The 17,086-nt window shown below is 44.7% G+C and overlaps 2 protein-coding genes and 1 non-coding gene across 3 annotated transcripts; 2 read left to right on the forward strand and 1 right to left on the reverse strand.

The window, feature by feature from the left end:
* The first annotated feature begins 2,969 nt into the window (after positions 1–2,969).
* Positions 2,970–9,636, forward strand: LOC119330392 (MADS-box transcription factor 55-like). Its single transcript, XM_037603502.1, has 8 exons — positions 2,970–3,510; positions 6,524–6,605; positions 7,171–7,232; positions 7,334–7,433; positions 7,520–7,561; positions 8,610–8,651; positions 8,786–8,940; positions 9,302–9,636. The coding sequence occupies exons 1-8, from the start codon at positions 3,329–3,331 to the stop codon at positions 9,315–9,317; spliced, it is 681 nt and encodes a 226-aa protein (XP_037459399.1). The 5' UTR covers positions 2,970–3,328; the 3' UTR covers positions 9,318–9,636.
* A 45-nt stretch (positions 9,637–9,681) lies between these two features.
* TRNAV-AAC lies at positions 9,682–9,755 on the reverse strand. Its single transcript has one exon. It is a non-coding gene; the product is annotated as a tRNA-Val (tRNA).
* Positions 9,756–15,400: 5,645 nt separating this feature from the next.
* LOC119333285 (BTB/POZ and MATH domain-containing protein 1-like) lies at positions 15,401–16,384 on the forward strand. The gene has a single exon (XM_037606227.1). It carries the CDS (start codon positions 15,401–15,403, stop codon positions 16,382–16,384), a length of 984 nt encoding a protein of 327 aa, XP_037462124.1.
* Positions 16,385–17,086: the final 702 nt, after the last annotated feature.

Genomic DNA, 17,086 nt, shown 5'->3' on the forward strand with positions numbered 1-17,086 from the left:
TTTCCGATATCCAAATATAGGCTTCCAATATATCAATCTTTATGTCTCGACCATTTCGAGACTCCTCGTCATGTCCGTGATCACATCCGGGACTCCGAACAACCTTCGGTACATCAAAACACAAAAACCCTAATTACGATCGTCACCGAACTTTAAGCGTGCGGACCCTACGGGTTCGAGAACTATGTAGACATGACCGAGACACGTCTCCGGTCAATAACCAATAGCGGAACCTGGATGCTCATATTGGCTCCTACATATTCTACGAAGATCTTTATTGGTCAGACCGCATAACAACATACGTTGTTCCCTTTGTCATCGGTATGTTACTTGCCCGAGATTCAATCGTCGGTATCTCAATACCTAGTTCAATCTCGTTACCGGCAAGTCTCTTTACTCGTTTCGTAATACATCATCCTGTAACTAACTTATTAGTTGCAATGCTTGCAAGGCTTGAGTGATGTGCATTACCGAGAGGGCCTAGAGATACCTCTCCGACAATTGGAGTGACAAATCCTAATCTCGAAATACGCCAAACCAATAAGTACCTTCGGAGACACCTGTAGAGCACCTTTATAATCACCCAGTTACATTGTGACGTTTGGTAGCACACAAAGTGTTCCTCCGGTAAACGGGAGTTGCATAATCTCATAGTCATAGGAACATGTATAAGTTATGAAGAAAGCAATAGCAACAAACTAAATGATCAAGTGCTAAGCTAACAGAATGGGTCAAGTCAATCACATCATTCTCCTAATGATGTGATCCCGTTAATCAAATGACAACCCATGTCTATGGTTAGGAAACATAACCATCTTTGATTAACGAGCTAGTCAAGTAGAGGCATACTAGTGACTCTCTGTTTTTGTCTATGTATTCACACATGTATTATATTTCCGGTTAATACAATTCTAGCATGAATAATAAATATTTATCATGATATAAGGAAATAAATAATAACTATTATTGCCTCTAGGGCATATTTCCTTCAATTTTATCAAAGAGCCCCAGTTCTACGCGTAAAGGAGGGCGGAGAGGAGGGTGGAGCGAGCCGCCTATCACGAGGACAGGCATATGGGTAAGGTGGGCGCTCAATTCAACATCGACCTAGGAGTTGCGTCGTCCTGGGACTCCGACGATGATCGGTACCTTGACGCCTTCATTGAGACGTCATAGGAGGACATCACCGAGGCGGAAGTCAGAGGAGGTGGAGGACGACGAGTAGTTTTTTATCTATCATAGGAGGAGGCTATGAACATCTATGTATCGTTTTATCTATCTATCTATGTACCTTTTATCTATGCCTGTCTATCGTATCGAGTCGAAGCCGAATGTGTATCGAGTCGGAGTAGAAGGAGAAGAAATATAGCGCGTCTGCAGGAGCAGCGCGCGTGCAATTTTTTGCAGCAGCCGCTGGAGCCAGCGCTCCACGGTGCGCAAAAACGGGCTATGAAGGCTGTAAACGCTTTTTAGCGCGCCGCGCGTTGTGTGCCTGTTGGAAATGTTCTTAGGGATTTTAGTCTTCGTAGGGCGTCATTCATACATATGTCAACGCTTCATCTTCGAGTTGATATTTTCGGACTTCGATTGTGCTTAAGTGTATTCGTCAGGACGAAGTCAACGAAGCTCCAGCATGAATTCCTGCCGTCTCCTTTGGGCGGCGATGTTAGGAGATCTGGCCGTACGTGCACAATGACGAGATCTAGTGTTAGACACTTTAGATCAATTCAATGGTTCAGCAGGGATGACCATTACTCCATGGTGTTGGCTCTTAGAGGCACGTGTATGAAGATTTCCGGTTGTCATTCACAATGTCATGCTGGCTCCAGTACAGAAACAACGATGGTAGCACCTCGGCGGCTCATTCTGGTGGCGGTGATAGTCGTTTGGTGGTTTAGAGACCTTGACGTAATTTGTACTATGTTTGAGGTGCTTTAACTTCCGATGAATTTTCATAAAAGGTTTAGATATTTCGCAAAAAAAAACTCTTAAACAGATCCAAGAAGATGCTCATCAGGAAAGTATACTTTGCCTTGAGCAACCACTCTTTACGCCAGAAATTCCAGCTCCATCAATCGCTTTCAAAAAATTAATAATCGTTCTCACAGAAAAGCATACAATGCCTAGCACGCAAAGACGATATCTAACCGAGTTGACAAGAGAAAGAAAGAAAATTCGCAAGAGAAGCTTCAGCTGACAAGGCGGCCCTCCCTCCGTCTTTGGACTGTAGGGCACAGCTGTCCATGAGAGTGCGTGAAAAGCTCTGCCCTACTGTTTATCCACAGTGCTCACACGCCATGGCTAGGGGCGCTAGGCCAATGAGCATGAGAAAACACCGCACCTCTCGCGGCAAGAGGCGACGCACGCCACGGCCCCCCGCACAGAGATCCCCCGCACCCACGAATCCATCGGTCACCCCTCCTGTTCCCTCCACGACCCGTCCCACTCCACCACGTCCCATCAATCGGCACCACCCAACAGGCATGAGATTAGTAGTAAGATTAATTAATCAGCGCGACCCGACGCCCCAACCAGCCGAGTGATTAATCAAGCTAACCACCCGCAACTGTTCACGGCGACGATGATAAGCCCGGGCCAAGCTGTGACGTGCAAAAAAAGCAAGAAAAAGCACCCGAATTGGAGGAGTACCTGCGCTGGCTGGGGGCGCGGACCCTGCCACATGCACGGCGATCCCGCGCCGGAACAGGGAATCTAGCCCGGCGGCCGCCGCACGCGCGCGGGCCTGCCACGGCCAGTACTGTTCCGACCGCCCCTCCCCTCCGCCACCCTTCCTTTCCTAATCGGGACCGCCTTTAATTCGCTCCCACACCCGTCGTCGTCGTAGCTCCTGGGGGAGGAAAAGGACCGGCCGTGCCGACCTGCCGTGCGGCGGAGATTTTCCGGGCCTGTATAGGTATACCATAAAATAATATATAAACAACGACCGGCGCGGCCAGGTGGAGCGTGCGGGGGCACGGGCCCGGTCGCGCCCCCGATTTGTTTAACCGCCAGCTTACTGTTCGGGCTCCCCCCGCCGGCCAATGGGAGCGCACCGTACGCCGCGGCCCCGGGGAGGGGAGGCGAGCGGGCGGGCGAGCGAGACCTCTCCCTCCCTCCCTCACCTTTCCCGTCGCTCCCCCTCCTCCTCCCATTGGCGGGGCGCCGTTTATATACTAGGCGCACACACGCGGGCGCGGCAGAGGGTAAAAATCTAGCCAGCCGGTGCTCCTTTGTTTGTTTGTTTGTTTGTTCGTGCGGCTGAGCAGGAGGAGGGAGGAGGACGGCGGCGCCGGAGCAGCTGGGAGCGGTTCAGGCAGGGCGGATCGAGATGGCGCGGGAGAGGCGGGCGATACGGCGGATAGAGAGCGCGGCGGCGCGGCAGGTAACCTTCTCCAAGCGGAGGCGCGGGCTGTTCAAGAAGGCCGAGGAGCTCGCCGTGCTCTGCGACGCCGACGTCGCGCTCGTCGTCTTCTCCTCCACCGGCAAGCTCTCCCAGTTCGCCAGCTCCAGGCACGTACCTTCGCCTCTCCTCTCTTTCCTCCCCGCCCTCTCACCCCCATCTCCCATCTCACACACGCATACACATGTGTTCTTCTACCTTCTCCATTCTCTCTTTTCTCTCTTACTCCAGATCTGTCCGTTCTTCTCGTGTCCCCGACTCGATGCGGATTCGGGATCCTCTTGCTGCACGGGCTAGCTAGGGTTCCCCACCCTTCCCGCACCGCCACCCACCGGCCTGATTTCCTCTTCCGCTTCTAGGTTTCGGATTCGGTTACGATGTCATCACATGATGCTACGAAGAGCCACCATTTTCTACTCATCATGGCTAAAGATCCTCACGGCCTCCGTCCTTTGCACCGATCCGGCCGGGCTCGATTCCGGAGAAATGGGGAATTTTTTCACTGTAGTTTCGGCACAGTACCAGATCGATCTCCACCTCTTTTGCTCGATCCGTTCGCGTGTCCTACGCCGGGGAACACGCTGGTGTCCTCCGGTCACTCGCGTGTTCTTTCGCCTTCTTTTAGTAAAATACTATAAGCCGGAAGCCTATCCGTGGCTCTCCGGAATCTGGATCGGCGCGTGGGGTGGCAGCAAAAGGCGTCTCTGCAGCTCGTGTACGCCCGTACGTACCTGTGATTTCATGTGGTGGCGGCATGCCGTATGCATACCATGCCTGCGTGCAAAGAGCTCCCCTCCCTCTGGGCTGAGCTCTCGTGCTCTGTGCAGCCGTGGATAGACTGATAGAGTAGTACGTACTCCTCCACTAGCAGTAGGATAAGAGTAGTAGTTTTTCTTGGGCTACTACTAGGTTGTTGCTATTGGGTTACATTTATGGGATTTGGGCGCTTACCACTATTGTCCGTTCCGATACTACCAGAGAAAAATAACATTTCAAGTACTACCAGCATCGTGGCTCTGCTGCATGTGTTGCGTAATCATAACCTTGTGTACCGGCAGGTTGTCCTAATTTTTTTCTTGACAATTTCCTCTTGGTACTCGAAAGCAGGTTAATTATATATAATATAATTGTATGTACTTTCTGTAAGCTTGTACAATGCAAGATGCATGCCTAGAGGAGATGCTTGTGAAAATGATCTGATTTTACTTAAGCACCTATTCTTATTTGTATAACACGGACGCTAGGCACCTCTCTATATATAGAAAGCAATGGTGATTAAGAAAAAACCGGTTTATTTTTACAAGCACCTTGCATTGTACATGGTTTTAGGGAACGGTTTGTGCAATTCTTTTACGGCATTCATGTTGGAGCCGAATGCACTGTTGGGATTTGTTTGAGTGAGAGGTGATATTTGCCACTTGGCATGGTTTTGCCGAGGAAAAGGGAGAGTTGCATTTAACATTTAAGTATAAGCAGTGATGGAAGTGCTTATGGAACCATATGGTATTCCTTTGCCAAACTTTGACATGTCAATGGTGATTTCTAATAGTCTACCATAACTAGTCGAAGAAGAAAGGCACACACATTTTCTTATAATAATTTTCGTTAATTGCGTCATCCTCTTATAATATTTGATTGATGTCTGGCAGTTTTGTCGCTTGGTGCTGTATGCACGATTGCACTAATGAAACTGGGAGGCTGTGCTCCTGTTATGAATAAAAATCTGCTATGCAATGTGTTATCCAATATGAATTTGAGAAGATCTATGTACCAAATTAAACAAACCCTAACCGAATCATGTATGCATAGAACAATTAAGTACTTTGAGTTTGTGGCTGTACCATGCACCTTAAGGACATGCTTGGAAGAGGAATATTTCTTGGTTAAAGTGTTGGTATTTAATTTAAATTTGACTTAATACAAAAGTTATACCAAGAAGTATTATTCTATAAAAGTGCCCCTAATTAAGTCTTTACAATCAAGACTCCTATAGATCTAATCAGAAATTTGTTTACGTACCATCTTTCTGATGACATTACTTTCTCAGAAGTAACTCTGGCTTCTTCTTTTTTCCGGGGAAAAAGTAACTGTGCTAACATATATAAAGGCACATATATGTGCGGCCATGTATTTCACTTTAAATACAGGCATTCACATCTCTAGCTTTAAGCATATTAGATGCTATTGCATCCATTTTATGCATGGTACCCAGCAATGCGCAGCCTCCAATTATTTTATTGTTGTTATTGGCTTGAGAATACAATTTCATGTTTCAGATCGAACCATTCAAAATCCATCCATTTGCACAAGATGTTACACAGTTCCAAATAGCTTGAACATAACCCTTTTTACTTAAGAAGATAAACTAATAATTAAGTATCATGGATACTTTTTACATCATACTATAAAATGACCTTTGGAATGTTGGACACCCCTAGCTTCAAAAGAGGATAAGAATTCAGTGCTTTATATATACTATAAAAAAATTAACTCTTTGAAATCCTCATTTCTATGCATGTGATATGAGATAGATTATATATGATATATATACGAGAGAAAAACGAGTTTATCAGTTCTGAACAAGTGGATAATATCTTAATTATTTCAGTTCGATACTTCTGGACAATTCACTACTATATATGTGTGTGTGATTTGCAGGTTATTCCTCTTATGTACTAGCTCCTTCCCAAAATATAAGGCGCTGATTGACTTTTCTGGTCTTCGTTACACAACTTTGACTATGATTTTCATGTATTATATGTCTGCAAAATTAGTATACAGACACATGAAATAAAATTGTTTTGAAAGATAAATACGACGATACCATTTATACATGTTTAATCCATGTACTTTGGGATATATTAGTCAAAGTCGTGCATCAAAGACCGTGCAAAGTCAATCACGCCTTATATTTTGGGAAGGAGGGAGTACCTTGAACACATGATACTGTATAAAGTTAATATGATATGCCCCTGATCAATTAATACTACATTATATGCTGGTGTACCTTCAAACACTTTTGTACAGAATCTTGCTTGTATTACTATTTTTATATACATTATTAATTTCCTGATAAACTGTATATTTGTGTAAATTCTGATGTGATTTTGGTTTGGTGAACAGCATGAACGAGATCATTGACAAGTATAGTACTCATTCAAAGAACCTGGGGAAATCTGATCAGCAGCCGGCTATTGATTTAAATGTATGTATAGCAATTTTTTTGTAAAAAAGAGAGCAAAAAGTTATGTAATTAACTAGGAATTATTAAATGGAAAGATTTGTGTGGAGAACCTAGTGACCCCACATACATTTACATTTTTTTTCAAAGAGTAATATGAACTCTATATACTTCTTTCCATAGTTGGCTAATTAAAAATGTCCTTTGCCAATCATTTGTAAACGTTAAATGATACTAATAAAAAAAATCTTGCACTGGCACCTAATTTCTTGGAGCACACTAAGGAGAGATAATGTGCATGGATGGAATAGTGAAGTATATACCTGCCTTGGGTCCTATTTTCTGGCCCACTAGCCAGTTCCTAGCCTGGAACTGTATTCTTTTTCAAAAATTTCTTGTATCATTTCATTATTGTTTTGAAACATTTTGTCAAATAAGACATTTTCGTTATTTATTATTATTTCCATGATCCTCCAATTTAACATTGCACATATCTCATAAGAATTACACATTTATTTTCTTTTTTACATGCATATTTATACTATTCCTAACGAAAATGATAACAGTTACAGATGTATTATCTTTTCAGTTAGAGCACTGCAAGTATGACAGTTTGAATGAACAACTCGCAGAAGCAAGTCTTCGACTTAGGTTATGTTCTGTTCCCATCCTGGATTTGTGTGATTAACTATAAGTTGTTAACTACAAAGCGGCTGAAATATTAACGGTTAATGCCATGCTCTATATTATAGACACATGAGAGGTGAGGAACTTGACGGACTGAGTGTCGGTGAGTTGCAGCAGATGGAAAAGAATCTCGAAACAGGATTGCAGAGGGTGCTTTGTACAAAGGTAGGGTGACATCTCTTTCTCCTTCAGCTTGGTTTTGATTGTGCAGGCACTATGCCAATTGTTTCACATGATATATGTGACTGCAGGACCGGCAATTCATGCAACAAATTAGTGACCTCCAACAAAAGGTGAGGAATGATCTCTATTGTTTATTTAGGCTTTTGGCAGCAGATTGCGCAGTTCCTTTTTTGGATCATGTATGTCAGGCAAATTATCAAACTACTTACACATGTATATTTCTTTACAGAGGGAGTATTAGATATACATGTATGTAATGGAGTCGAATGGGTTTTATGGCAATTACCTGAATTGTTGCAGGCATGTAGGAAATTAATTGTTTGAACTGGTTCAAAAAAATTTGTTTGAAAATGTTGCATGCTAAGAACCTTAATTTATAGTGAATAATATTGTGTATTACATATGTTGCTGATTGCTGAACTCTCAAGTGACCTTAATTTATATGGACTATTGCTAATAGAGCCCATTAGTAGGGAAATTAAATTGTTAATTCCAATTCTCATAGATTCATAGGGAATGCCCTTGCAGTATGCACAGAGATGGAGAATGATATGAATATACATGTGGAAGTAGTAGATATGTGCATGTCATGTACAACAAGTCAATACCTAAAATTGGCACAGTACATGTTAAACAAGAGGCAAATCGACAAGTGGACTCTTTTTTCTTTCCCATATTGATAATGTCAAGAGAGGTTGGGGTAGACCGAACTTGACATGGGAGGAGTTCATAAAGAGAGATCTGAAGGACTGGAGTATCACCAAAGAACTAGCCATGGACAGGGGCATGTGGAAGCTTACTATCCATGTGCCAGAACTATGAGTTGGTTGCGAGATCTTGTGGGTTTCACCTCTAGCCTACCCCAACTTGTTTGGGACTAAAGGCTTTGTTGTTGTTGTTGTTGTATATTGAATGAAATGTTATCAGCAATATATCCCTTTATGTGTGGTTTTAAAATTTTATTATTTATTTAAGTGGAAGAAATTATTCTTTTACCACCAACACAGTCAATGGAGTTGCTCCCTGATTGCATTATTTTTATTATAAACTATTCAGCAACACAAAATTGACTAGATTAAGTTTATTGGTTTTGAGAATATTTTTGGTGTACTTCTACAAGGTGAACATTTGATAATGTAATTTCTCTTTTCCTTGTAGGGAACACAGCTGGCAGAGGAAAATATGCGCTTGAAAAACCAAGTAATAAGATTTTAGATGCATTCGTAGTCCTGCACTTAATCAATCTTTATAAGAAGTGCAGCTTGAACAAAAGTCCAATAAAAGTTGAGGTGGCAGAGCACACATTTACATCATGTTCGTGTGCTTGGATGTAGATGCATGAGGTGCCAACTGCTAGCACCGTGGCCGTTGCCGAAGCCGAAAATGTTGTCCCTGAAGATGCTCATTCATCTGACTCTGTGATGACGGCAGTACATTCGGGAAGCTCACAGGACAATTATGACGGTTCTGATATATCCCTGAAACTAGCGTGAGTTTCGTCCAGAAACCCTTGCTCATCATCTTTATCCTGATCATATGCTAGTCTCAAAATGCCTTCATAGAATCTGCGACATGAGAAAAAATATATATAGTAGTTACTCCCTCCGTTCCCAAATTGTATATTTTGTACTCCCTCTGTACTTATACTTTTGGGACGGAGGGAGTACTATTATGGGACGGAGGGAGTAGTTAGCTCTGATAACCGGAGATGAGTCTGACAGCTCTAATTTCAATGTGTGTTTGTCGGTTTTTATTTTTGAGGGAACCAATGTGTGTTTGTCACCTGACTGAGTTACCAACAGTTTCTATCATCAATTCTGAAATGTGGCAGATTCTTATTCACTGAACAGGTTACCTTGGAAGTAAGGACCGTGGGGAGGCCACCATGAGTTGCCTTGGTAGAGAGAAGATGTGAAATGCTATGGGGAATCACTCCAAGATAGGCTGGCTGGAATGATCCCATAGTAGAAGCCAGATCAGTTTAACCCGATCGAGTTGTCGTTTTATGTCTCCGTTTGCACGGCGCAGTTGTCCACCTTTGTGCCTGGGAATTCAGTCACTGAACTTGTAGCGTATCTTCTTGTCTTGCTCTGTAGCGACATGTATCATTCGTGCAAACTATGTATGTGCCTGCCACGGCTATGTGTACTTATTTTATGATGAAGCGTAAGCGTGTTAGTGAATTCGCTGAGACAGGGCAAAAAAGCTTAAAAATATATTTAGAAAAATGTGGCATCGCCCGGGATTGAACCGGAGACCTTCAGTGTGTTAGACTGATGTGATAGCCAGCTACACCACAACACCATAATTAATTTTCTTATTGTAATGTTTTATTTATATATTTTAATAGATGATAGTGTCAATCCGTGATGAACACATGATCTACTTATCGAGCTATTTTTTTACAGTTTTGTGCCTTATGAAAGGAGAAATTGGAGGCTACCAAAATCCGAGATTTCACAGGTGCAGATCTTCGGTTTAGATTAGAATTCGCTCAAAGAATCAAGTGGCACTCTCGCTAAGCTTTTATTCAACCTCCATAATGTTTACTTGAAGCTCTCTAGGTTGACCTAACCAAACAGGGCGACCAAACCCGAGAGTTAAAAAATGCCTAGCGAGATTGTGATCCTCGAAATTCGAGATCCTAAACTCATGAACGATATTACAATCAGCAAAACCCGTAGATCGGTCTATGATTTCTTGTACGATAGTATTACTTTGCCACGAAATTTTGCTTGATGTCATTCACCACCGTCTTTCAGTCACTTGCAATGTGAATTCGCTGGACCTGGACATACAGGTCCTCGGCAAGTGCTTGTCCTTCACGGACAGCCAGAGCTTCGAGGGTAGTTGGGTCTGCAACAAATCTGAATATAACCGATGATGCTCCTAGGAACTCTCCCCTTTCGTTTCTGCACACCACTGCTGCAGCTCCAAACGCATCCTCTTGTGATACAACCTCGTCCACGTTCATTTTTACTAGACCGCCCAGTGGAGGGATCCACGTAGCATTACGAACACTAGTAGCCCCGGATCCCACTGGTGCTTCTTTAGCAATAATCTGAAGGTCCTTTTGGAAAAAAATGATGAAAGATTTGTAGCAAATGGACTCTCGAAGATCTCCTCATAGATAGGTTTCCTTCTGGCTCGCCAAATTGCCAAAGTCACTGTCATACGAGTGGACTCATCCTGCGCCAATTTTTCATGCATTGAAAACAGCCAACACTTTGCATTCATTGACAAATCGCTGCACATGCACTCCACTGTCTCCTCTGCAGATAGAGACCAAACGCTCCTCGCCATCACAGAATCAATAAGAGCATGCTTCCAACTGTCTTGCGCAGAGCATAAAGCACATACTAGGGAGGTAGAAATGTTGCGGTGATGGAGTAAGTCTCCTATTGGAAGAGATTCATGGCACAACCTCCATAGAAAAAAATTCAGTTTTGAAGGAACCTTAATATTCCAAAGAGCTGTCCATGCCCGCTCCTCTCTAACTGAATCAAAGTGGCTTCCAGTATGCTGTAACAGTGACTCCCCTTGCAACTTTGTTCGCAGCAGAAATTTGTAAACTGAGCTGACTGGAAACACTCCTCGATCATCCTCTCCCCATGCCCAAAAATCATCCACTCGTCTGGTACATAGTGGGAATCCCAAGATTAAATCTGCATCAACTGGGAGGAAAACTTCTCGGCCCCTGTCCTCACGCCATGCAGCTGACGGGCTGTCTATTAATTCTGAAACAAAAACTGGCTTATCATGTACCAAAGAAGTCAACAGTCTCATCAGTCCAGACCGAGGGATCCAGTTGTGCTCAATTTTTTTTGCTTTCTCACCAGTCCCAATTCTGCTTATTAGGCCATGAGCCAAAGCATCTCGATCATCTAGCACCGCCCTCCAAATCTGTGATGGGTTAGAACCCAAATATGCCTCAAGAAAAGAATCATTGGGTAAGTATTTTGCTTTCAAAATTCTTGCACTCAAAGTAAGGGGTGCTTGGATCAGGCGCCAAGCTTGTCTTGCTACAAGAGATAAATTAAATAGCTTCATATCCCGAAATCCAAGACCTCCCAACGACTTTGGCTTGGTGCACACATCTCATGAAATCCAGCAAGGTGTTATTTTTCTTTTTTTGCACCCCACCAAAACCGGCGGATCATTGACTTTACACTCTCGCAAATACCCATGGGAAGCCTGAAGCATGGCATCGAATAGACAGGGATTGCTTGGGCCACCGCCTTGATCAATGCTACTTGTGAGCTGCGTTGGGATTTCCTCGAAGACGAAAGGATGATGCAATACAATAGAGATAAATATTTTTCTCAGTTATGGAACCAAGGTTATCAATGCAGTGGGAGAACCAAGCAACAGTATATAAACATTATCTGCACATAAGCAACAAATACTTGCAACCTAACAACTAGAGGGGTTGTCAATCCCTCAACGGTTACGAGCGAGATTAAACGATATAGTTTTTGATAGATAGATCAAACCAAAATACAAAATAAAAAAATTGCAGCAAGATACTTTTGGTTTTAATATATGATAGAAAATAAACCTGGGGCCATAGTTTTCACTAGAGTCTTCTCTCATAAAAATAACATACGGTGGGTAGACAAATTACTGTTAGGCAATTAACAGAAGAGCAAAAATTATGACGATATCCGACACAATGATCATGTATATAGGCATCACGTCCGAGACAAGTAGACCAAAACTATTCTGCATCTACTACTATTACTTCACACGTCGACCGCTATACATCATGCATCTAGTGTATTAAGTTCATGAAAGAACGGAGTAACGCCTTAAGCAAGATGACATGATGTAGACAAGATGTTGTAGGGTGAAACCCTAGGGGGAATCTTTTCACACTTGGAGGGGGAAAAGTGATGAACACACAAGAACACAAGGGGAAAATCACTCAAACATACCCAAATCACACATCCACTAGAGTAGCATACATGAGATCCACAAGCATACAGGAACAATTCAAGGAAAATAGCACTAGGGTAGAGTTCTTCCCACTCCAAGGAGGTGAGGCCTTGATGTTGATCTTCTCCAAGAGGAGGCCTTGATAATCCACAAGGATTCTTCCCAAAGAGGGGTCTTGATCTCCAAGAGGAGGGGTACAAAGAGCAAAGTTCTCTCATATCTCTCAAATACTTTGCTATCCCCTAGAACAAGCTAGGTGAGGGGTACTTATAGTCTAGGGACGAAATTGGGGGAAAACATGGGTACATGGGTCTTTTAACTCTAAATGCGCGCAGGCATATTCGGTGGAGTCCGGGCACCCGGAGTAAAGTGGTCGGGGCACCCGGACCGGTCAGAGATAGGCGCCAATGAGGGGGGGGGCACCTGGGGGTCGAAGGCCCGGGCACCCGGACGGGTCAGAGGAGGACCAGTCCCTGCGGCAGAAGAGCCAGGGCACCCGGAGGCGAGGGACAGCGCCCAGCGGGGTGGTCGGCACCCGGGGGGGCGGGCAGCACCCAAGCTGGGGAGGCCGGGCACCCGGGGTGTCCAGTGGCTCCACTCCTTCGTGCCCTTCTTCCTTCTCCTTCCCCTTGTGTGCTCACGTCTCCCTCCTAGCTTCTTCATGGGCTTCTTCTTGGTACCCAATAATGCATAGAGTTTTCATTTGAGGTAGAATCCAACTCTTGTGTGCTCAGGTCTCCCTCCTAGCTTATTCATGGGCTTCGCCATGAATAGCAGAGCACTTATCAATGTGGCATGTCGGCCGAGGAACAACCACGAGCGCTTTCGGTCTTGAAAACGTCGTGTTCAGGTGACGCTCTCAAAGAAGATCGGCAGATTCGCCAACCATCAGACACAAACCATGTACTGGAGAGGTCGTCACCTTCTGCTCGTCGCCATCGCCATCCGAAGCGGCAGTCGCCGCCTCGCCGGCAACACCTCTGAATACCAGATCCACCACATGGGAGTAATGGCAGAAAACAAATCCCTTCAATCCATCATTATCGTCACACATGAAACCGTCGAGATGTGGCTGGGATCGGGGAACAATTATTCCCAATGTCAACACCGCCGCCATCCAAAACACTAACGAAGAAATCTACAATCCTATCCCTAACTATAAACCAAGACAAAAAAAACTGAGGTTCCCTCCCCAGCTGTCGCCGGAGCGGCGAACGGAGGGGAAGAGAACCCTCAGCCTCGCCAGCGTAGTGAGGGGGGTTGTTGTTTCACTTTTCTTCCTGGAGAGAACGAGAGAAGGCACGAAGGAACCGTTCCGTCAAAGAAGGGCCGATTGTTTCAAACTGGGTAAAGGATAAAAGGAAAAAAAGAGTAACATGACACAAGTAATTTGTTATTCCAGTGGTTTGCGCTCTACTTTGTGAACTAAAGGTTGCGAGTTTGACCTGTCGTTCCAGCACAACTTTTAAAATTTAAAATAGCAAAAAAAAATTAAATGGGCCGGCCCAGCTCGGATAGGGCATGTGCGCCGGTTGACAAATTGCCTTTAACCCGAGGCGCTAAATAGGGTTTGCCCCTCCCTGCATGCCAATGCTTGAGTGTTGGGTCTATAATTCATGGGTGAGAGAAGTGGGTTATAGATTAGACATATATAATTCAACAGGATATTCGGTAGGACATTATTTTTGTATTAATTATGTGATAATGTTAATATTTGATATGTGATTAATTACACGCTAAACATATTCACCGCGTACCGTTTAGCGGAGATCCCTTAAAGCCCAAACTCGTAATACTACGATTCCGTATACACATCGAAGGCGAACTGGCAAACAAAATAGGCCCATCTTAGTTTACAGTCCGTCCTGGCTTAGGTTTGATCTTCCGTGTAGGTCGGGCTCTCGTCTGCTAGATTTGTCACGTTGAGTCCGTCGAGAATCGAAAGCAGATCGACCAATCTCTCTGCCGACTTGCTTTGTCGCCGCTCGCCGCTCGCCGCCTCGTTGCTCCCTCGCTCTGCGCCGCCCGCCGGGGGCTAGGATTCCATCCAGACCATAAGCGGCGGTGATCGAAGCTCATGCTTCTGCCGTGCTAGCCACCCGCCAGTCTCCCTTTGTTTTCAAGGTACTCTACTACTCCGTCCGTAAAGAAATACTTTTATATTTAGATCATCAAAATAGTGATCTAAATGCTATTACATTTGTTTACAGAGGGAGTACCAAGGGAGTACCAGCCAGTGCAGTATTTTTTATGAAGAAATTATTACGACCTAGTATTTGTCTAGCAGTAGTTAACAATACACTTGGCAATAAAATCAATCCTTAGCTGCCTTTGCTGGGACTCATGTCGCATTCCTGATCATCTGGTCCGCCTGTTTAACCGAGTTGGGTGGTCTTCCTAGATTATTTTTTTCAATTATGTAGTTATATATTTTTGTTTTTGTTAGATCATCTAACCATTATATTGCAGGGCAATCATACAATTGACATAGTATTAGATTGTACATATGTCCTAGGAAAGCATTAGATTGTACATAATTGTTAAAGAGTGCACACATATAATCAACAAAAATATGGTTATTTCCTTCAACACTTCACTTCTCAAAAGAAATTAATTATGGTTATTTTGCACACCTAAATGGCCACTGTTAGTATTATGCGCCAATTAGCCTAAAATATATAATCAGGCCATTCAAAAAAGGAAATTGTTTGTTCTGGGTATTTCATTTGAAAATTGACTCCACTTTTGGCTCACACTATATGCTCACTACATTACATGTTCTCTTATGGTCTTTTTTGGCTCGTAGATAAAGGGTATGAGCAGTTATCTGTGGGCTGTTGCAGGTGCCGCGTAAACGTCGTGTGTAAACCCAGCCGGAGCGCGTTGAACTGAAACGGCGAGCCGAAGCGTGTGCTCCGCCGGCGGTTGGGGTCTCCAAGCGTCTCCATCCAGTGCTCCTGGTGACAAAAAATCTAACCTTCTCCGTCGCAGGCCAAAAGTCTGAACCCCACGCCATGGTGGTGGACTCCATTTTCGCAGACTTCAGGCTTGACCCGAAAAGCGACTTGTATCTCTTCCAAACCCTCAGCGTAGGGCAGCACGTCCTGCGCATAGGATGCCACCCGCGCGGGACGGGGCACAGAGACGACGGCGACCTCTCCGTCGCCCTGCGGCTGGAGAGCAAATCCAGGAGCGTCAAGGTCGAATTCGACGCCTTCCTGACGGGCGGAGACGACGGCGCACCACCGCTCAGAGCAAAGCGGTCCACGTTTACGCAGGAGAAGACCTCCGATGACGTGGACGTCCATGGCTGGTTCCATTTCATGCGGAGCGACGTGGACCCACTTTTCGCGGCGCACGGCGCGGCCACGCTGGTGTGCGGGGCCGTGCTTGTGCGCGGCGACGACCCCGTCCCCGTCCCGGCGTCCGACATAGGCGACCATCTCGGGCGCCTGCTCGACCGCGCAGACGGCTCGGACGTCTCCTTCTCGGTCGCCGGCGAGACGTTCCGCGCGCACCGGGCCGTGCTCGCCGCCCGCTCGCCGGTGTTCAGGGCGGAGCTCTTCGGGTCCATGGCGGAGGCCGCGATGCCATGCATCACCCTGCACGACATCGAGCCGTCGACGTTCAGAATTCTGCTTCGGTTCATGTACACGGACGGGCTGCCCACGGACGAGGAGCTTCCAAGCTCTTCGGAGAGTTCGGAGACGACCGAGCTGTTTCAGCGTGTGCTTGCGGCGGCCGACCGGTACGATCTTGGCAGACTGAAGCTCCTCTGCGCCCAGAAGCTGTGGGAGAGCGTGTCGGTGGAGACGGTCGCTACTACCATGGGTTACGCTGAAATGCACAACTGCCCGGAGCTGAAGAAGAGGTGCCTCGACTTCTTCATGGCGGACAAGAACTTCAAGAAGGTGGTGGTGACCGACGGCTACTTCTGGCTCATCGGACGCTTCCCCTCCATTATTTATGATATAAGAGCACGGGTTGATGAGACTTGATTCACGGCAACATCATTCTAGTCTTGTGCAGAGTCGACTATTAATTGCAACAATTCTTTTTCAAGATGTGCTACATTTTTTTTTGTGGCCGCAACATATCAGAGAAAGCATCGTATATATTCAAAAAAAAAGAGAGATCATCATATATTTACAACATTTTCAAATTATTATCTCATCAAAATCAAAACATAATTGCAGAAGAAATATTATGTGTTTTCAACATAAACAAGTCTCTGGATCACAGAAAAACAAAAGAAAACTACAAGGTATCAGGTAACAGTTGCAACAGTTTGACTCAACAACTCTAGTCTAGAGAATAATTCTTCTACCGATCATGGGAGGTACATCATTTCTTCTATCGAGGGTCTCGACTCTGTGTCTTCTTCTTCTTCAAGTTTCCGTGGCACATGACCAATTTTTTCATACTCCAACTATAAGGGAGAGCACACATATTTAAGGTCGACCGTCGCATCTCCGAAATCATTCACCACTTTGTTGCGGGAACTGTGGGACGAATGATCTGGTTTGACCCAATGCTTGGCGTGATGCCAGATTGATCAGCCGGGACAGAACATTTCCCTAAAATCCATTGTTCTATATGTTTCTTCTCCATGTCTCGTCCATTATATATATATATTATATATATATATATATATATATATATATATATATATATATATATATATATATATATATATATAT

The sequence above is a fragment of the Triticum dicoccoides genome, chromosome 7A (assembly GCF_002162155.2).
Source record: "Triticum dicoccoides isolate Atlit2015 ecotype Zavitan chromosome 7A, WEW_v2.0, whole genome shotgun sequence".
NCBI classification, from domain to species: Eukaryota; Viridiplantae; Streptophyta; class Magnoliopsida; order Poales; family Poaceae; genus Triticum; species Triticum dicoccoides.